Source organism: Gekko japonicus, unplaced genomic scaffold (genome assembly GCF_001447785.1).
Source record: "Gekko japonicus isolate JY-2015 unplaced genomic scaffold, Gekko_japonicus_V1.1 scaffold122, whole genome shotgun sequence".
Taxonomy (NCBI): Eukaryota; Metazoa; Chordata; class Lepidosauria; order Squamata; family Gekkonidae; genus Gekko; species Gekko japonicus.
In genome coordinates this window covers 1,468,965-1,483,970 of record NW_015161949.1, presented here as the reverse complement: position 1 = coordinate 1,483,970, position 15,006 = coordinate 1,468,965, and the positions used below count along the sequence as shown (strand labels likewise).

Below are 15,006 nucleotides of genomic sequence, written 5' to 3'. Positions count from 1 at the left end.
GCCTTGTCTGCAAGTACTTGCCTGACAATTTGTGAAACCTCTGTAATTTTCCTTTGATTGCAATGCAGCCAGGCTTTCAATACTTTCTCAATGTTTGTCAAAAAACAACACTGCAAGAATGTAAAAAAAAAAGTACTGATTAAGATCTCGGTGCAATGGGAAGGATCTAGAAAGATTTCCCATTATTACTAATATCCTAGAGACCCAATAATGCTCTGTGCTTAATTAAGTCATTCTTTACAACAGGAATAGTGTGAGTAATACCTACCTATATCCTCTTGCTTTGGATAGCTTCTGCCTCATTTAAGCTATTCTCATGTCTAGCTGCTTGACGTTACTAAAGGAACGATGGTCTCCTTACTGAAGTCTAGTGATGAGGTTAGAATCACAAGAGCATACAATTGTATCCAGCACTGTTTGTAGCTGTTCTTTTGCCAAGACAGGATGGATTCACACATTGTTGGATATTACACTACTGTAATCATTCACCTCCAGGATTTTTCTGCCCGCCACAGATTTAATGCCACCCATGTGGCTTGTAAAATGAATACTGAAGCACATCTGTTTTGCCTGAACAACTATCCCCAAATCAGGCATTTTTACTAATCAGGCATTTTTAAGACAAAAAATTCAAACTACGGTAAGAACTTTGTTGAGAATTAAAGATAATACCAATTGAAAAGTCAGATTCAGTAGGAATTTTAGTCACCAAATTAAACCTGAGTTGAAAGGTCTCCTGTCCCTTTCCTAAAGGTGCAGACATGGAGAAAGGTTTAAAGTAGAAAATGTTGGAAGATGGAACATGAGAGCCCCTTCATTCTAACATGTCTATGAATTCAATAGGATAGGCTATGAGGTAAGGATTATAGACTGATCAACACCTACTTTTAAGCTCATTACTTTTCCTCCTGGGATAGCAGCAAATTAATTTTACAACTCTTCTTAGGATGTCAATTGGCATAGCTGCTTTCAGCCTACATCAGAGTGGAAAATGTAAGATCCCTGTTTTGGGCTGTTAAGTGCATTTCTGCATTCAGAAATTAATACTGTTGGCACTGATTACTTGCAGATGCAGCATTCCTGTTTAAGGAAGATCAGCAAGGGATCTCTCATGATTAAGCAAGACACAACTAAAGCAACCCACATTGATGTCCTTAGGAACATTATATCTGATCACCTAATCTGCTCTTTCAACTTTCTATTACCTGTTTGGCTGCACTTTCTGGATGTGTATATCCAGGGACGGCCAGAAGAAAATTCCTGTTGAAACAGATAATTATGAAACCTACTTGAAATCCTTGTATCTCATGTGAATATCAGTGATAATATAGTTAACAAAAGGTCAGGGACACGTCAACAAAATAAAGGTTTAGGATCTGGTGCTGGGAAAAGTCAGAGGTAGTAAATGAAGTCTACTGTTCTTGGATATTTAAATACTGGCACATAAGTCAGCAGCTATCCATAAATTCAGAAGCAAGATAGTTTCCCATTAAAGAACAAGACAGAATAAACAAACTGGGGCAGCAAGCGAAGTGAATTCCTTAACAGTTCAAGAATATGCTGATTGAAAAGAAAAACAAAAACAAAATACATGGACAGAGCATGTACGTGTGTGTATCAAATACCCCAGTGAACTCCTTGACTTGGCCTGTATCCCATGGAGGCTTTGAACTTGTGTTCCTAGTGTTGCCCTACGAGGCCCCTATTGTGCTTTTATGAACTCATAAGTTATGAAAAACCTGACCTGTGCTAGTTGTGTGCAAAAGGGACTGAACTCTAAGGTGACTCCAAAAGATGCCAGCTCTACAGACATACGCTCAGAAGAAGGAAGCCTTCCTGTGAAACAATGTGCCCAGGGGCCCTGAATGTCACCATCCCTCCTACTTGCAGTGAGGTGAACCAGCTCCCTAGCCACATACAGCAGTGCAAAGCCAGGCTGCTACCATGCCATGCCAGAAGACAGGGGACCCGGACTCCATGAAGAGTCCCCATCCTGTGCATGTAAGCAACATGTTTTTTCCCACCTAATACATCACCTAGTCGAAACTACAGACATGAGAAAACAAGAGAACAATGCCTCTGGCCAGCAGAAGACATAATCCCATCAGGTGCCACTGTTCAAGCTAGTTTCTCATTAGAGTCAACACTGCTCACTCCACAGACCTTCAACCCCAGCAACAGCTCATTTTTGGGGATGGACTAGCAGAAGGTGTGCCAAGGCAGGTGGCCACGTTTAAGCCCACCCCTCAGCCTCCTTATAAAGGGGGGCTGCGCAGCACCAGCTCTCTCTCTCTTACTTGCACTCTTCCTCCCTTACCTGACCCCTCCCTACCCGAAGTCTCCGACTCTTGGTTGCACAGCCAGAGTCTTACCGGCTCAGGACACAGCCCTCTCCCCGCCTTCCTATAGCCCCCTCATTTTTCTGAGATTCGCTCCATCCAACTACAGGACAGGTAGAGTATCTCCACTCATCGAAATATCCTGCTAATGCGAATGTGTTCTTTGTATTCGATCAATATTTCCTAGAAGCTGTATAAGTGTGTGTATGTCTGTGTTGTTGTATGCTTGAAATACATTTAGTAAACAAAACCATCTTATACTGATATCAGTCTCAGCGTATATTTAGTGTGGCTGGAGGAAACTACACCCCTGTATACACAGATGCTTGCCCCCGCAGTTGCCTATTGCCTGATCTAAGACCATAACTCCCCATATTAATCAGCGATTCAAGGCAAGTTGGCTAACACTAGGACATTATTCCATCACATAAAAAACATTTCTGTGTATGCAAATAAAGCAGTTTAGGTCTGCAACTCAAAGGGGGGAAAACCTCCTCTGATACAATTAAACACCAAAAGGAGCTCTTTGGAACCTGATCATAATTTACTCTTTCGCTAAACAAATTTTAGAGAGGCTGAGAAGACTGCTAATGGAACAAAACCAAGTCACGTTCTTGATCTTCTCATGTATCTAATACAGTGGTACATAAATTGCTGAAAAAGAAACCAATTCCCCACTCCCCACCAGATGTGGGCTCCCACTTATTATTGCCACAGAGTGTTTGTTCAGTTGCAGCCACGTTGTCTCCTTGTTTTCATGCTGAAGCATTATAGTTAAATGCAAAATATAGTGAATTCACTCAAAGAGAAAGACACACTTCGCTGACACAAGATCAGAGGTAATAAGGTGCTCAAAACAATGGAACAAAAGTACAAGGTTAAACTGCCAGGGAACCGTGAAACTGTGCCATGATTGAAGAAATGCTTCTGACCATGAAAGGATTTCTTGGCAATAATTTTGCATATTCCATGAAGCAGGGAATGGGGAAGACTGCACATTGGGAAGAATTGAATCAGACAAGCTCATAAACATAGCACAGTATAGCTTCAGCATTGCAGCCTGCTGGACTCCAAGCTGGGTGAAGCTTGCAATGCTGTAGCCACTGCAATTTGCAGAACTCACAAGCAATATCCAGTTTCAAGAAGCAGCACACGGTTGAGGTCAAAAAAGATATGTGGCCTTGAGAATGAAATTAAAGTTTAAATTCAGGAGAGCAGGTCAGATAAATGCGACAAAGGCCGCTTTTTAGTTAAAAGGGTAAAGACTATAGTGTTTGAACCATTTTTGTAAGTAGGAAGCTTTGGTACAGGCAGGCGCTGACAGGCAGAGAGATGGAAGATAGAGGGCTCATTGAGGAAGTCAATATATCATTACTGCTCCCATCACAAGTGAAGTGGCAAAGTCTGCTGAGTTTTCCATAATGGCGTCAAATTAAGCATTCCAACAATACAGGCTATGACTTCTGCAATAGAGGCACTGACCCCATGACATCATTAAGCACTTGATATCAGGGCACATCGGCAACTTCCTTCCCTCAAAAGCTGGAATGCCCCCAAAATACTACCCTGATAGACCATTTTACAAATTTAATTTCACTCTAAGAAGACTTTGCAAACTCTAATCAGTTTAAACAAATGATCTCCCCAAGGTTTCATGTTGATTTCTTCCCCTTTACTAATGAGTAACATTTCAGGTTTTGCAAAATATACAGAAGACCGAGGGCACTGAATGCAGTGCACTCTAGAGGTATATCCTCATGACCAGTATGTTTTAATGATTTAATCTAAAATGTATTAGATCCATCCTCACCATGTTCTCAAGATCACTTGGCTTAAGAAGGTTAATTAACTAGAAACATGTTTAAGCATGCTTTTGTAAAAGGAATACTTGAATTATAAACTGTAGCTTTTTCTATCCAAATATGCACGTCTGCATTTTCTAACTGCTCCAGCATGTTTACTCTTAAAATGTTACTATTCTTTTGTACAAAGATCAAGGGGAAATCATGGTAAAACTGGATATTTGCAGAGATATGCTCCTGTTGTAAACAATATCTAAAAATTATGGATGAATTGGTCTGCTGTGTTTTTCTGGACATGGGCATTAATTAAATACATCAAATGTACTTTGGAAGAGTGGAAAATAATTAACCATTTGCATATTATACTTGTTGAAGGAAAGTGAATGAAATGCACTGTAGGATAAACAGTAGAATAACTCTGTTCCCAAAGAAAATTAGACTAGAAATGCTTAAGATCATTGCCCGTCTTTTTTAGTTGATGGCACATTCTTTATAATTTCTCTAGTATTCAAAAGAAGTTCTATTGGGACTGAACACACGGCTAGAAAGGAAGAAATACTATGTGTGTGTGATGCTTGGAAGCTATTTAAAACCTCACTAAGACCCCGGTCACACGGGCAGGAAACTGCGGGGGAGAAGCGTGGCTGTTTGCCCTGGGGCAAACTACTGCGCAGTTATGCGATCAGACCTCCTGTGGAGGTCCCGTGGAGGTTCCATGGCAAGGGAGAGGTGCCGATCACAGGACAAGCCGGCGTGCAACGAAGAAGCGCGCGCCGCGGCAAACTGTTTTGTTTTTGTGTGTACATGACAAATGCACATGCTCCGTTGGGTGCGCGTCCACAGAGACTTGGACAGAAAAACCACACCTTATTTGCAAGGGGACATGGGCGGGCGCCGGATGCCACCGGAAACGCGATCAGACGCCCGCCCTTGCCCCGCAGTTTCCGGAAACTAGTACCTCTGAGGTACTAGTTTTTTGCCACGCAGTTTCGGCTGGAAGCCTCGGTTGAGCCACGGGAGTGCTACGCTTCCCAGATGTGCTGGTGAGATCGCGCCTGGAAACTCCGCCTATTTTCCATCTCACTTGTGTGGCTTCTGTTCCGTGTGACCGCAGCCTAAGTGAAGTTCAAATAGAATGCATTTCCCAGCTTAGGAAAGGTATTGCCAGGTCTTAAAAGGTGCCTGTGTGGTTAAGAGACCCAAATTAAGGGAGCCATAAAAGGCAAACAAGCTTCTTTTAAAAAGTGAAAGGTCTGCCCCAATAAAGTTAACAGAAAGGAGCACTGGGTTTGGCCAAAGAAAAGTTATGTCAGTAATTACGCATGCAAAAGGAGAATTTGAGGAGCAGATTACCTAAAGTATCAAGAAAAACAATACACATTTTTTAAAATATATCCAGAGCAATAAACCTGCCAGAAGGGCAGCTGGGCCTATGGATTACAGAGGAATAAAAGGACTGCTAAAGGAAGATGGAGAGAGAGCAGAGAAACGAAATTAATTATTTGCATGTGTGTTTGCTGTGGAAAGTGTGTGGCATGTACAGGACAAAAAACAATTATGAGGTGACACGACAGAGATTTATAAAATTATGCATGGAGTAAAGTGAATGGACAGATATGACCCCACACATACATATTAAAACTCAGGCTGGGCAGCAGATTCGGGATGAAAAAAAGGAAATACTCCTTTACTCAATAACTGATTAAAATGTGGAATTCACTGCCAGAAATTGTAGTGATGACTACAGATGTAGACAGTTTTAAAAAGGAATAGACAGATTTATGGAGGATAGTCGTATCAGTGGCTACTAGCCATGGTGACTGAAGGGAACCTCCACATTTAGAGTCAGTAAATCTTTGAATATTATGCCAGGAGACAAAATCAGGGGAAGGTCTTAGCCTCTATGCTCTGTTGCTGGTCCCCTGGAGTAACTGGCTAGCCACTGTGAGTCAGGATGGTAGACTAGATGGACCACTGGTCCAGTATTCTTATACCAAAATAGTATTTTTGTTTTCTAATCGTGTGAACTAGTCTTCAGGTCTCCAAAATGAGAGCACTAAAAGTGTAATATAAATATTATTCTGAAGCTAAATGTGTGATGTAGTGGTTAAGAGTAGCAGAGTCTAATCTGGAGAACCAAATGTAATCCCTCACTCCTCCACAGGAAGCCTGCTGGGTGACCTTGGGCCACTCACAGCTCTCTCAGAACTCCTGCAGCCTCACCTGCCTCACAAGGTTCCTGTAATGGGGAGAGGAAGGAAATGTGTTTGTAAGCCACTTTGAGACTCTGAGAAAAGCAGGGTATAAAACCTACTCTTCTTCTTCTACTTTTAAAAGTCTACTAAAATATTTATTGAATTCCACAACATTCCTTTGTGAATTTCAACAGCTAAGTTTCAGCACATTCCCAATTTTTAAAAAATGTTTTTTCTTAAATATTCTTGCCAACATATTTTTTCAAAATGTACATCCTCTGCATATTAACCTTGGGTCATGCTTGCTACAGCTGATTCTATAGTGATTCAAGTTCCCAAATGTCTATTCATTGACAGTTTATGTACAGCTATGATTAATCTGAGCATAGTTGCTACACCAGTGGGAAAGCTTGGTGCATAATAACATGCTGCAAAGTTTGGTGCATAATAACATGCTGCAAATATATTGGCTAATCCCGCTTTAAATTTATACCAAAGGCTGGATATTTATTTATTTATTGTGTGGCAGAGTTACACACAGGAAGTATATAATTATATAAAATATGCAACCAAGTTGATACAATGGGTATGCAGACTGATTGGGCAATCCCCCTAAATATTAATATCTAGATTTTCTATCCACTCAGTCGCAGCTGGGGAGAGTTCAGAGAGCTCCATCACATGAAGGCTCGAAATGAGTCTGAAGGCTGGAAATACTCACACAACATTCATGCCTACAACTGCCTAAGTTCACTTTCTGGCACCCAAAAAATGAAATTGCATTCATACTTATTTATTTAGCAAATTTTAATGCCTCCTTTGCAGAGAACCTACGTAAGATATTCCATTTGAAGTTTCAAAGTGAGCACGAAGCACCATTGCTAACATGCATCTCATTCCAAGTGGATGCATTTCCTCTGGTCACAGTAATAACAAACTAAACCTGACCACTAGTTATATTGCTACAGAACAGATAAAACAGGCACAGTTTTAAAATCTAGTTCTCTGTTAGGATCAATAAAACAGACTTTATAGTTCTTTGGGAGTATAGCTTTGTAGCAGTGTGGCTAGGGTCCTGGACTAGGATCAGGGAGAACTGGATTCAAGTTCCCACTTTGCTATGGAAACTCACTGGATGACTTTGAGCCCACCGCTTTCACTCAGGCTAACAATGTCACAGGGTTCTTGTTGTGAGGATACGGTGGAGAAGGGAAGAATGATGTTGTAAGCCACTTTGGGTTTCCATTGAGGATAAAAGTGGGACAAACATAAATACACATTAGCTTCTAAAACACTGGTGTATAATTACACTAGCAAGCACAGTAAAGTTATTTAGAGAAATAGAAATAGAAGAGAGTCCTTACCTTGAGCAGGGTCTGGTGGGCCAAACTCTAGAGAGTATCGCAGAATGAAGTTGTTGTTCCACACATACAGCTGATTATCTCTTGGATTGTAATCCACAGCAGCAATGTAATGATACATGTTGGGGAAAGGAATATCTATATACTCTCCTCTGCTTAACCTCGTATTGTAAATGTAATCAATTGAGTTCTTGCCAGTTTCGCTTTCATTGTCTTGGTATACTGAGCGGACCACATAGAGAACCCCACATATCATAAAAGCATTGGATGCTGCCCGTTTGTCGTATGTTGTTTCCCAAGTTGCTTCAAAACGCAGAGTATATGGATTCAGCTGGCTAATAACAATCATCCCATTGTTTTGTTCTGTAGCATAAATTACCCATAAGCCATTTTCATCAACGGCCAAATCAATATCAGTCTTTCCCCCCCATCTATATGGAGAAGTGTCATGGTAGTTAGCATAATTTATAATGGCCTCGCCACTCTTAATTCTGGTCCTTAAGTCAAACTTTACGATGTTCCTGGTTCTTTCCTTGTTAAAAAAGACAGCACCATCATATACCACAAATCCAGTACCATCCACTCGATTCGGAAGCTTATATGTCGTCTGCTGGCGTCCATTTTGGAAGTCCTCTAAAGAAGCATATTCTATCAGAGTATCAGTGCGGTATGGAGTCCATGGCATGAAGTATATTTTATCTGCAGCCTGAAGAGGGTCTTTGCACCAGGCACCTGCCTTTTGTTCTGCTTCATATAAAGTTGGAGAATCCACAACGGCTTTCAACGTCCCAGGGCAAACAAAAACTAGCAGTCCAAGAGAGAAGGAAGAAAGATTTCTGTAAAATTAAAATGTTCATGCTACCAAGTAAAGGCTAGGTAAACATCATAAGTGGCTATACAGAAGAAAACATACTTTTAACTGGCAACAGTGGTTGATAAATCATACATAACCAATGCATGTGCTACCCTTTGCTTGTGTCTTGATGCTATCACAGTAACCAGTATGTGATAAGCTTTCCCTTTCATCACCCAATGTTCTATGGCATACCAAGGTAACTGGAAATGCGGAACTACACTTGCTGTTATAAAGCCATAAACTTTTTACAAAATTGGAAGGTTAGGAATAAGAGTGCCTCAACGTATGACAAAAACTAAAATGATACAAAATTAAAAATGAGATTTATAGAGATCGTAATTAGAAGCAACAAAAATAAAGGACAACCAAAGCAATGGATGGAACAGACCAGGAAGGAACCCTTGTAACCATGGCATGCTATGGAGAGGGTTCTGGAAGCCAAGCAAGATGAGGTTTAAGTAACAAGAAGTATTCGAGGGTAAGAGAAAGACAGGGAAAGAGAAAGGGAGGAAGAAAGCAAAGGGAGCGTCCTTCCCAGAGCAGGTACGTCAGACAATAAATCCCACCACCTGCTTTAAGCAGCCAAGTCAGTTTATTGCAAAGTTGGTTTCTTTATGAGGTGTACTTATGAGATCCTGCTGATTATCATAGTATCAGTGTTGAGGGGAGGGAAGGGGAGAAGGTTAACATCCATAAGGCACATAACAAGGAGCTGGGAGGGGGTTGGACTATGTGCATTATTTACCTTTTTGCTCCACTTCTATTTCAAGCATCGGAAGAAAAATGAAAAAAGTGCAAGGGAAAAAAAAAGAAGATTAACACAAATTGACTATTAGGCGAAGATTAAATTAGTTAACAGATGTTTAACACAGGGAGAATAAGAACTGCACTACACTGGATAAAGAGAAAACAGACAACAGGAAAACCTAGCAGGAGAGAGATTCTACAGTTACATACGTGAACGTGGATCAATCATTTTAGTAGGTTAAAGAAGCAATACAGAAAATGCTGGGATGTAGTTTCACTTAGTCAACCTGAATAAATAATGAAAGACTTGACTAATGCATGATATACATACCCTTTCCATTCCCAAGCCAAAAGTAAAACCCTAACAACTTCATCTTAAAAAGAAAGCTTCTGCTATAAATATGCTTTGCATATGTGTTTGTGTTATACTACTTTTGTTTCTTGTAAGGAATTTTTTTTTGCAGAATGTAATTTTCAATCTTGCATGGGAAAGCCTCTCTAAAAGGAATAAGAGTCAACCTCTAGAAGAAAGAAGCAAAGAACAATAAGCAACAGCAAAGGAGGGGAGGACCATGTAGCTCCCACAGACATCCTTCAGCAGCGAACAAGCCCAAATTGGGAAGCTAGTGACCAAAACAAATCTTATCAAACATCAGATTAGGCATACACCTGTATCCACCCAATAAAACAAACATTTAAGGGGGGGGGGGTCACTTAGCTAGCAAAAGTCATTCTTCGTGTGTCTTGAGAAAGTAGTTCCAATAATGCAAGGCTTTCTCACTTATACAGCTTCCCCAATAATTTCAACAGCAGAAACTGATTCTTACATACGTAGCCTTGCACAAGTGAATCTACCTTACGTCACTTGAAATTAACAGGAACATAGGGGACCCTGGGTTGACGAAGAATATATAAACTGTTTTGTGTCCAATAAATAACAGCTACAAAACTCTATTGCTAAATATTCCCTAAAATATTCCTTGGAAAAAGCTAGTCATATCAATTTGTATGCAGCCTGCATCAATGTCAAGATTATACACCAAAAAGTTTATACAAAATATACTTAAAATATTAAGTTATGGAATAAATACAGTATTTGCTATCAAAATGGTGTATAATGATTTTTCACGACAATGTATGATCGTTATGTGAAACGGTCAAGTTTCACAGCACTATAACATGATCTATTTTAGGAATCTGTAGAAATAAACCTCTTGCAACCCATAAGGGTTCTGCACATCAGATTGCACAGTTAGCTGCTCCAGTCCTATTAATTTCAGTGGCATAACCAGTTTTCTCTAGATTGCAATATTCTTATTATTGACTTATATATGGCATACATTTCAATATTGCAACAATTCAGTATTCAAGTGAATTAAATATATTCAAGTACAGAGCACAAAAATTTGGAAGCTTCTTAATTTAGTGTCAATGACTTCTAGATGATTCTGTGCATGAGCTCACTTCACATTTAAAAAGAGGAATATTGTATCTGATTAGAATAAAGGATAGAGGAACAAACATATAAAGAAAACAACAACAAAATGCATTAGTGGCATGTCTGCTGTGGCTACACTGTATACAGCTGTATATTTTCAGGAGCAGATAAGTTTGCGAAAGCAAATAAAAAATGCGAAGCCCAATCAGTACAACTGGAGAATAAAACACTTTAGAATATTTTTCACTGAATTCCTGGGTCCAAGCAAAGCTTAAAATAAAATGTCATGCACAGATGTAGAAAAGTGGTGCTTCTGATGTGCTTATTAATTCTAAAAGGACTGACTTGGGTTATTCGAAGTATCAACATACATTGTGCAGTATAACTGAAAGAAATGTCAAGTGGGATACTCTCAATTTCTCTGTAATTAAATCAATAACACTTTTATTCAAGGACAAAGCATTTTAGGCTTTTTTACAATTTTAATTTTAGTGGCAATTCATCTGAAGCACCTCAAAACATCTTTCTTCCTGAAAAGGGGGGGGGGACTCTGGCAACAGATTTTATTTTTAAGAAACAAACAGAACCAGCTAGTGGCTGAGGATATATTTTGGAGGGATGTGAGGATCAGGAAAGCTCACTCAGCTGTACATAATCTTCCCAATATTATCATATCTAATGCAGACCTGGAAGATGTGAAGAAACTGGCAAGTTTTAAAATGCGTAAATGGGTTATACAGCATAGAATACACAGAACTCTAGCTCTTTACTATGCAATCCAATGCACTGTTTTAAGTTTCACAGAGTAGGATGTCGTTTGATTGAGATGAGGACCTGAGCTTGCTGATTTTTAGTTAATAATTTTAGCTAGATAAGCTATCTGAACAATGATAAGATTGCAGGAATATTGCAATATCTAACTACTGTAGTAAATATCTTCCTGACCAGATTTTCCTCATTATTCTATAATATATATTCTAGGAAAAAAGGATAGCTGGCACTCTCTTATCTTAGGCCAGTTCTTTCTTTTTAACTTTTAACTGAAGATTTTAATGTTGCATTGTGCTAATATCATTGCCTGGGAAAGTTAGCACATTTATACTGGCTGTGATAACTCTCTGAGGCAGAAACAGCGAGTTGTCCTGCTGTTGCATACAAGAAACAGAGAAGTGAAAATTGTTAAAAGTAAGAGAAAATATAAGATGAGACAGGTATCAGCCAAGAATGAGTGCAACTGTGCATTGGTCTATCAGGTTCAGGACCCCTTTCCACAAAAGACTGAGATGCATGTAAACCTTTCTGGAGTTGGCCTGCTGCGTGCAAGCACCACACTGTGGTGGCAAGTGGCTTTGCCGTGTTTTTAACTGGTGCTCCCTTTGAAGTAACAGAAAAGTGTGAAAAACATTTCCCTAAACCTTTCAGGTACATAAAGTGAATAAATCTTAACTGCATATTTGATCATGTTAGGAGCTTCCCACTGATAGCACACAGTTGCTGCCATAGATATGCCCATTAGGTTGTTATTCAGCTATTTACCTTCATCCATCTTAAGGAGACTGAAGTGGGGGGGGGGGGGGAAGGGAAACCCCTATATGTGATGCCTAGTTTGCTGCCCTATATAAAGCTGGACTTTGCACTCTACGGTTAAGTTCCTTAACACCCATTTCCCCTCATTTCTATTTCCTATCTGAAGGGGAAATTAAGAACATTACAGAGGGGGAAATTAAGAACATTACAGAGATCCTTCCAGATCAAACGGTGGGTAGAAATCATATAAGTAACCAGCATTGAACTCCACGGATTTACAAGAAACAAAATCACTATCCTTCTTTCACTTTCTTTTATATACAATCACTAACAGTCTCAGTAGCCTGCTAGGCTATAAATCGAAGTAAATAAATCAACTAGATGAATTTTATGGCTCCCTGGGAGGTGAATGCTCTTTTCACCTTTGCAGACCCTGCAGTATTTCCAAGCATTCAGATGAGAAAGCTTTTTTTTAAATGTATCCTAAACTAACAAGTAACTAACTCTTTTCTTGGAAGTTATGGGGTTCTTTTAAGTATCCTTTTCACACTGCTGTTTGGCATACCATGCCCCCCCCCCCAGAAGCCTAAATAATACCCTTAAATAGTAGTGCCACCAGCTCTGGGTTGGGTAATACCTGGAGGTTTGGGACAGGGTTTGGGGAGCAGAGGGATTTCAATGGGGTATAATGCCATAGATTCCATCTTCCAAAGCAGTCATTTTCTCCAGGTGAAACTATCTGGGTCACCTGGAGATCAGTTGTAATCCCATGAGAGCTCCAGCTACCACCTGGATATTGGCAACTCTATTAACTAGACTTGACAGCAAATGAAATGTTGCATGATAATATGCTAGCTTGTGTTCCATGTAGGGCTATGTTTGAAACTGTGCAAAAAGAACAGTTTACAAATGATCACAGAATATCACTGCAACCTTATAAATTGGTTTATTTGCCCCAGATCACACTTCAACAGTTTTGAAAGAGCTTCACTTGCTGTTAATCAGTTTCCAAGCACAATGCAAAGTACTGGTTCTTACATACAAAGGTCTAAGTGGACTGGGATTGGGGTACCTTAAGGACGGATGTTAGGTGATTGGCCACAAAGGACAATCTTGTTTGCCCTCTCATTTGTGGAACTACTCTCCACCACTACCAACCTGGCATCTTTCCTGCAAACTTCAGTCCAAATAAAAATATTGTTATCTATCCAGGCATGGGTGACTTTTTTTCTTTGCTGGTGTACTACTGGTCACCATTGTGTGATTAATATACTTGTTCTTATATATACTACTTGACTGGATATGTATATTTCAGTTTTATCTGCTACATTGTATTTAAAAATATGTCTGCTGCTTCTATTGATCATTGCTTTAGTTTTGCTCCCACTGCTGGCTTGATTGGGTTGATTGTTAAGTTGCATCATTTCCTCTTGTGCACTGGCTTGGAAGATGAGAGGCCGTAGAGATAACATCCAAATAAATAAACAAGGGGGAGAAAAGGTTAATTCATCAAAGTCAAGTATGAGTCTATAAAAACTATGACTGCATTTAATAAACAGTCAACCCTCTCAAACTCACTAATCAAGCTCAAAAGTGAATGTATTATATACCAGCTGTACTAGTGAAGAAGGAACATGGCAATACATATGTATTACTGATACAGATGATCTCTGTCCATGGCCTAGAACCTGAAACACACGATGGATTGTAAGTGCATGTGTTAATTTCAACGCAGAAGACTGAAGCGGTTCACCACTGAAGCAAATAAACAAGATGCAAAACCTTAAGAGCAGTGTCTGAATATTTAACATGTAACTGTCAACTGTGCAGCAACAGCTGAGTTTCTGAAATGAATTTCCAATAGTTCAGAATTCTAGGCACTGAAAGGAATGAAATTTGAGCACTGCAGAGCATGTACAGCTCTCAAGCTATACAAACTTTACAACTCCACTACAGAAAGAATGAGAAACCTCACAGACTGATAACACAATGATCACAGTAAAAAACTTTGTTATCAGGAACTCATGAAAAATGGGGGTTGCCAGTTAATCAAATGTGCCAGATACTTAAGTTTATTGCTCTGCCCCATCCCACTACCCACAGGAAACCCCATCAACCAACCCTTACCCAACCAGGGATGTCATGGCAATAGAACCAACACCTCCCCCCCCCCCATCCACAGATCCAACCTGTGCAGGCGACAGATAAGAGGACCAACTGTCTGGGAGCCCTCCAGCAGAGCTGGCTCCCAACACTTTGAGGAAGGCTAAATACATGCCAATAAAGGTTGTCTGCCTGAGGAAGGCTGAAAGGAAGCAGGCACCTGAGGATGAAATCAGCTGTCAGAAGCCCAACAATGGCTGGAGGCATCAAGCTGATTTGCTAAAGAAGCAGGGGTGGGGTGTGCTGAGGCTTGAAGATGCAGGGGTAGGGCATCTCAGGGGGGAAGAGCTTGCCCCCTGGTTGATACCAGATAACAACATTTTAGATAATCAAGTGCTGGATAACAAAGACTTTTTCTGTATTTGGAATTTAGAGAGAGAAGAAAAAAATAAAAATAAGATTAATGTGGATAAGCAGGGATATTCATACAAGGCTATGAAGCTCATTGGGACTTTATTGTTAGATATTTTAAAGGCTGTCACAAAGATGTGACAATTTATATGACACACAATTAATTTTAGAACCACTGCTTTTTACACTACCGTTTGGGCACTTAAGTCTCCTTTCTCAGCTTTATA

At 39.9% G+C, this 15,006-nt stretch overlaps 1 protein-coding gene across 10 annotated transcripts in view; it reads right to left on the bottom strand.

Moving 5' to 3' along the window:
* Positions 1-15,006, bottom strand: part of ADGRL2 (adhesion G protein-coupled receptor L2) — a 252,490-nt gene that overhangs the window by 64,121 nt on the left and 173,363 nt on the right. For 7 of the 10 annotated variants that reach the window (XM_015429415.1, XM_015429424.1, XM_015429414.1 and 4 more), the window contains exons 5-6: positions 9,299-9,313; positions 7,701-8,501 (exon numbers count right to left, since the gene is read on the bottom strand). In XM_015429415.1, the coding sequence (XP_015284901.1) occupies positions 7,701-8,501; positions 9,299-9,313 (816 nt within the window). The remainder of the gene's footprint in view (positions 1-7,700; positions 8,502-9,298; positions 9,314-15,006) is intronic. The other 3 variants (XM_015429417.1, XM_015429420.1, XM_015429423.1) reach the window with 1 other exon arrangement.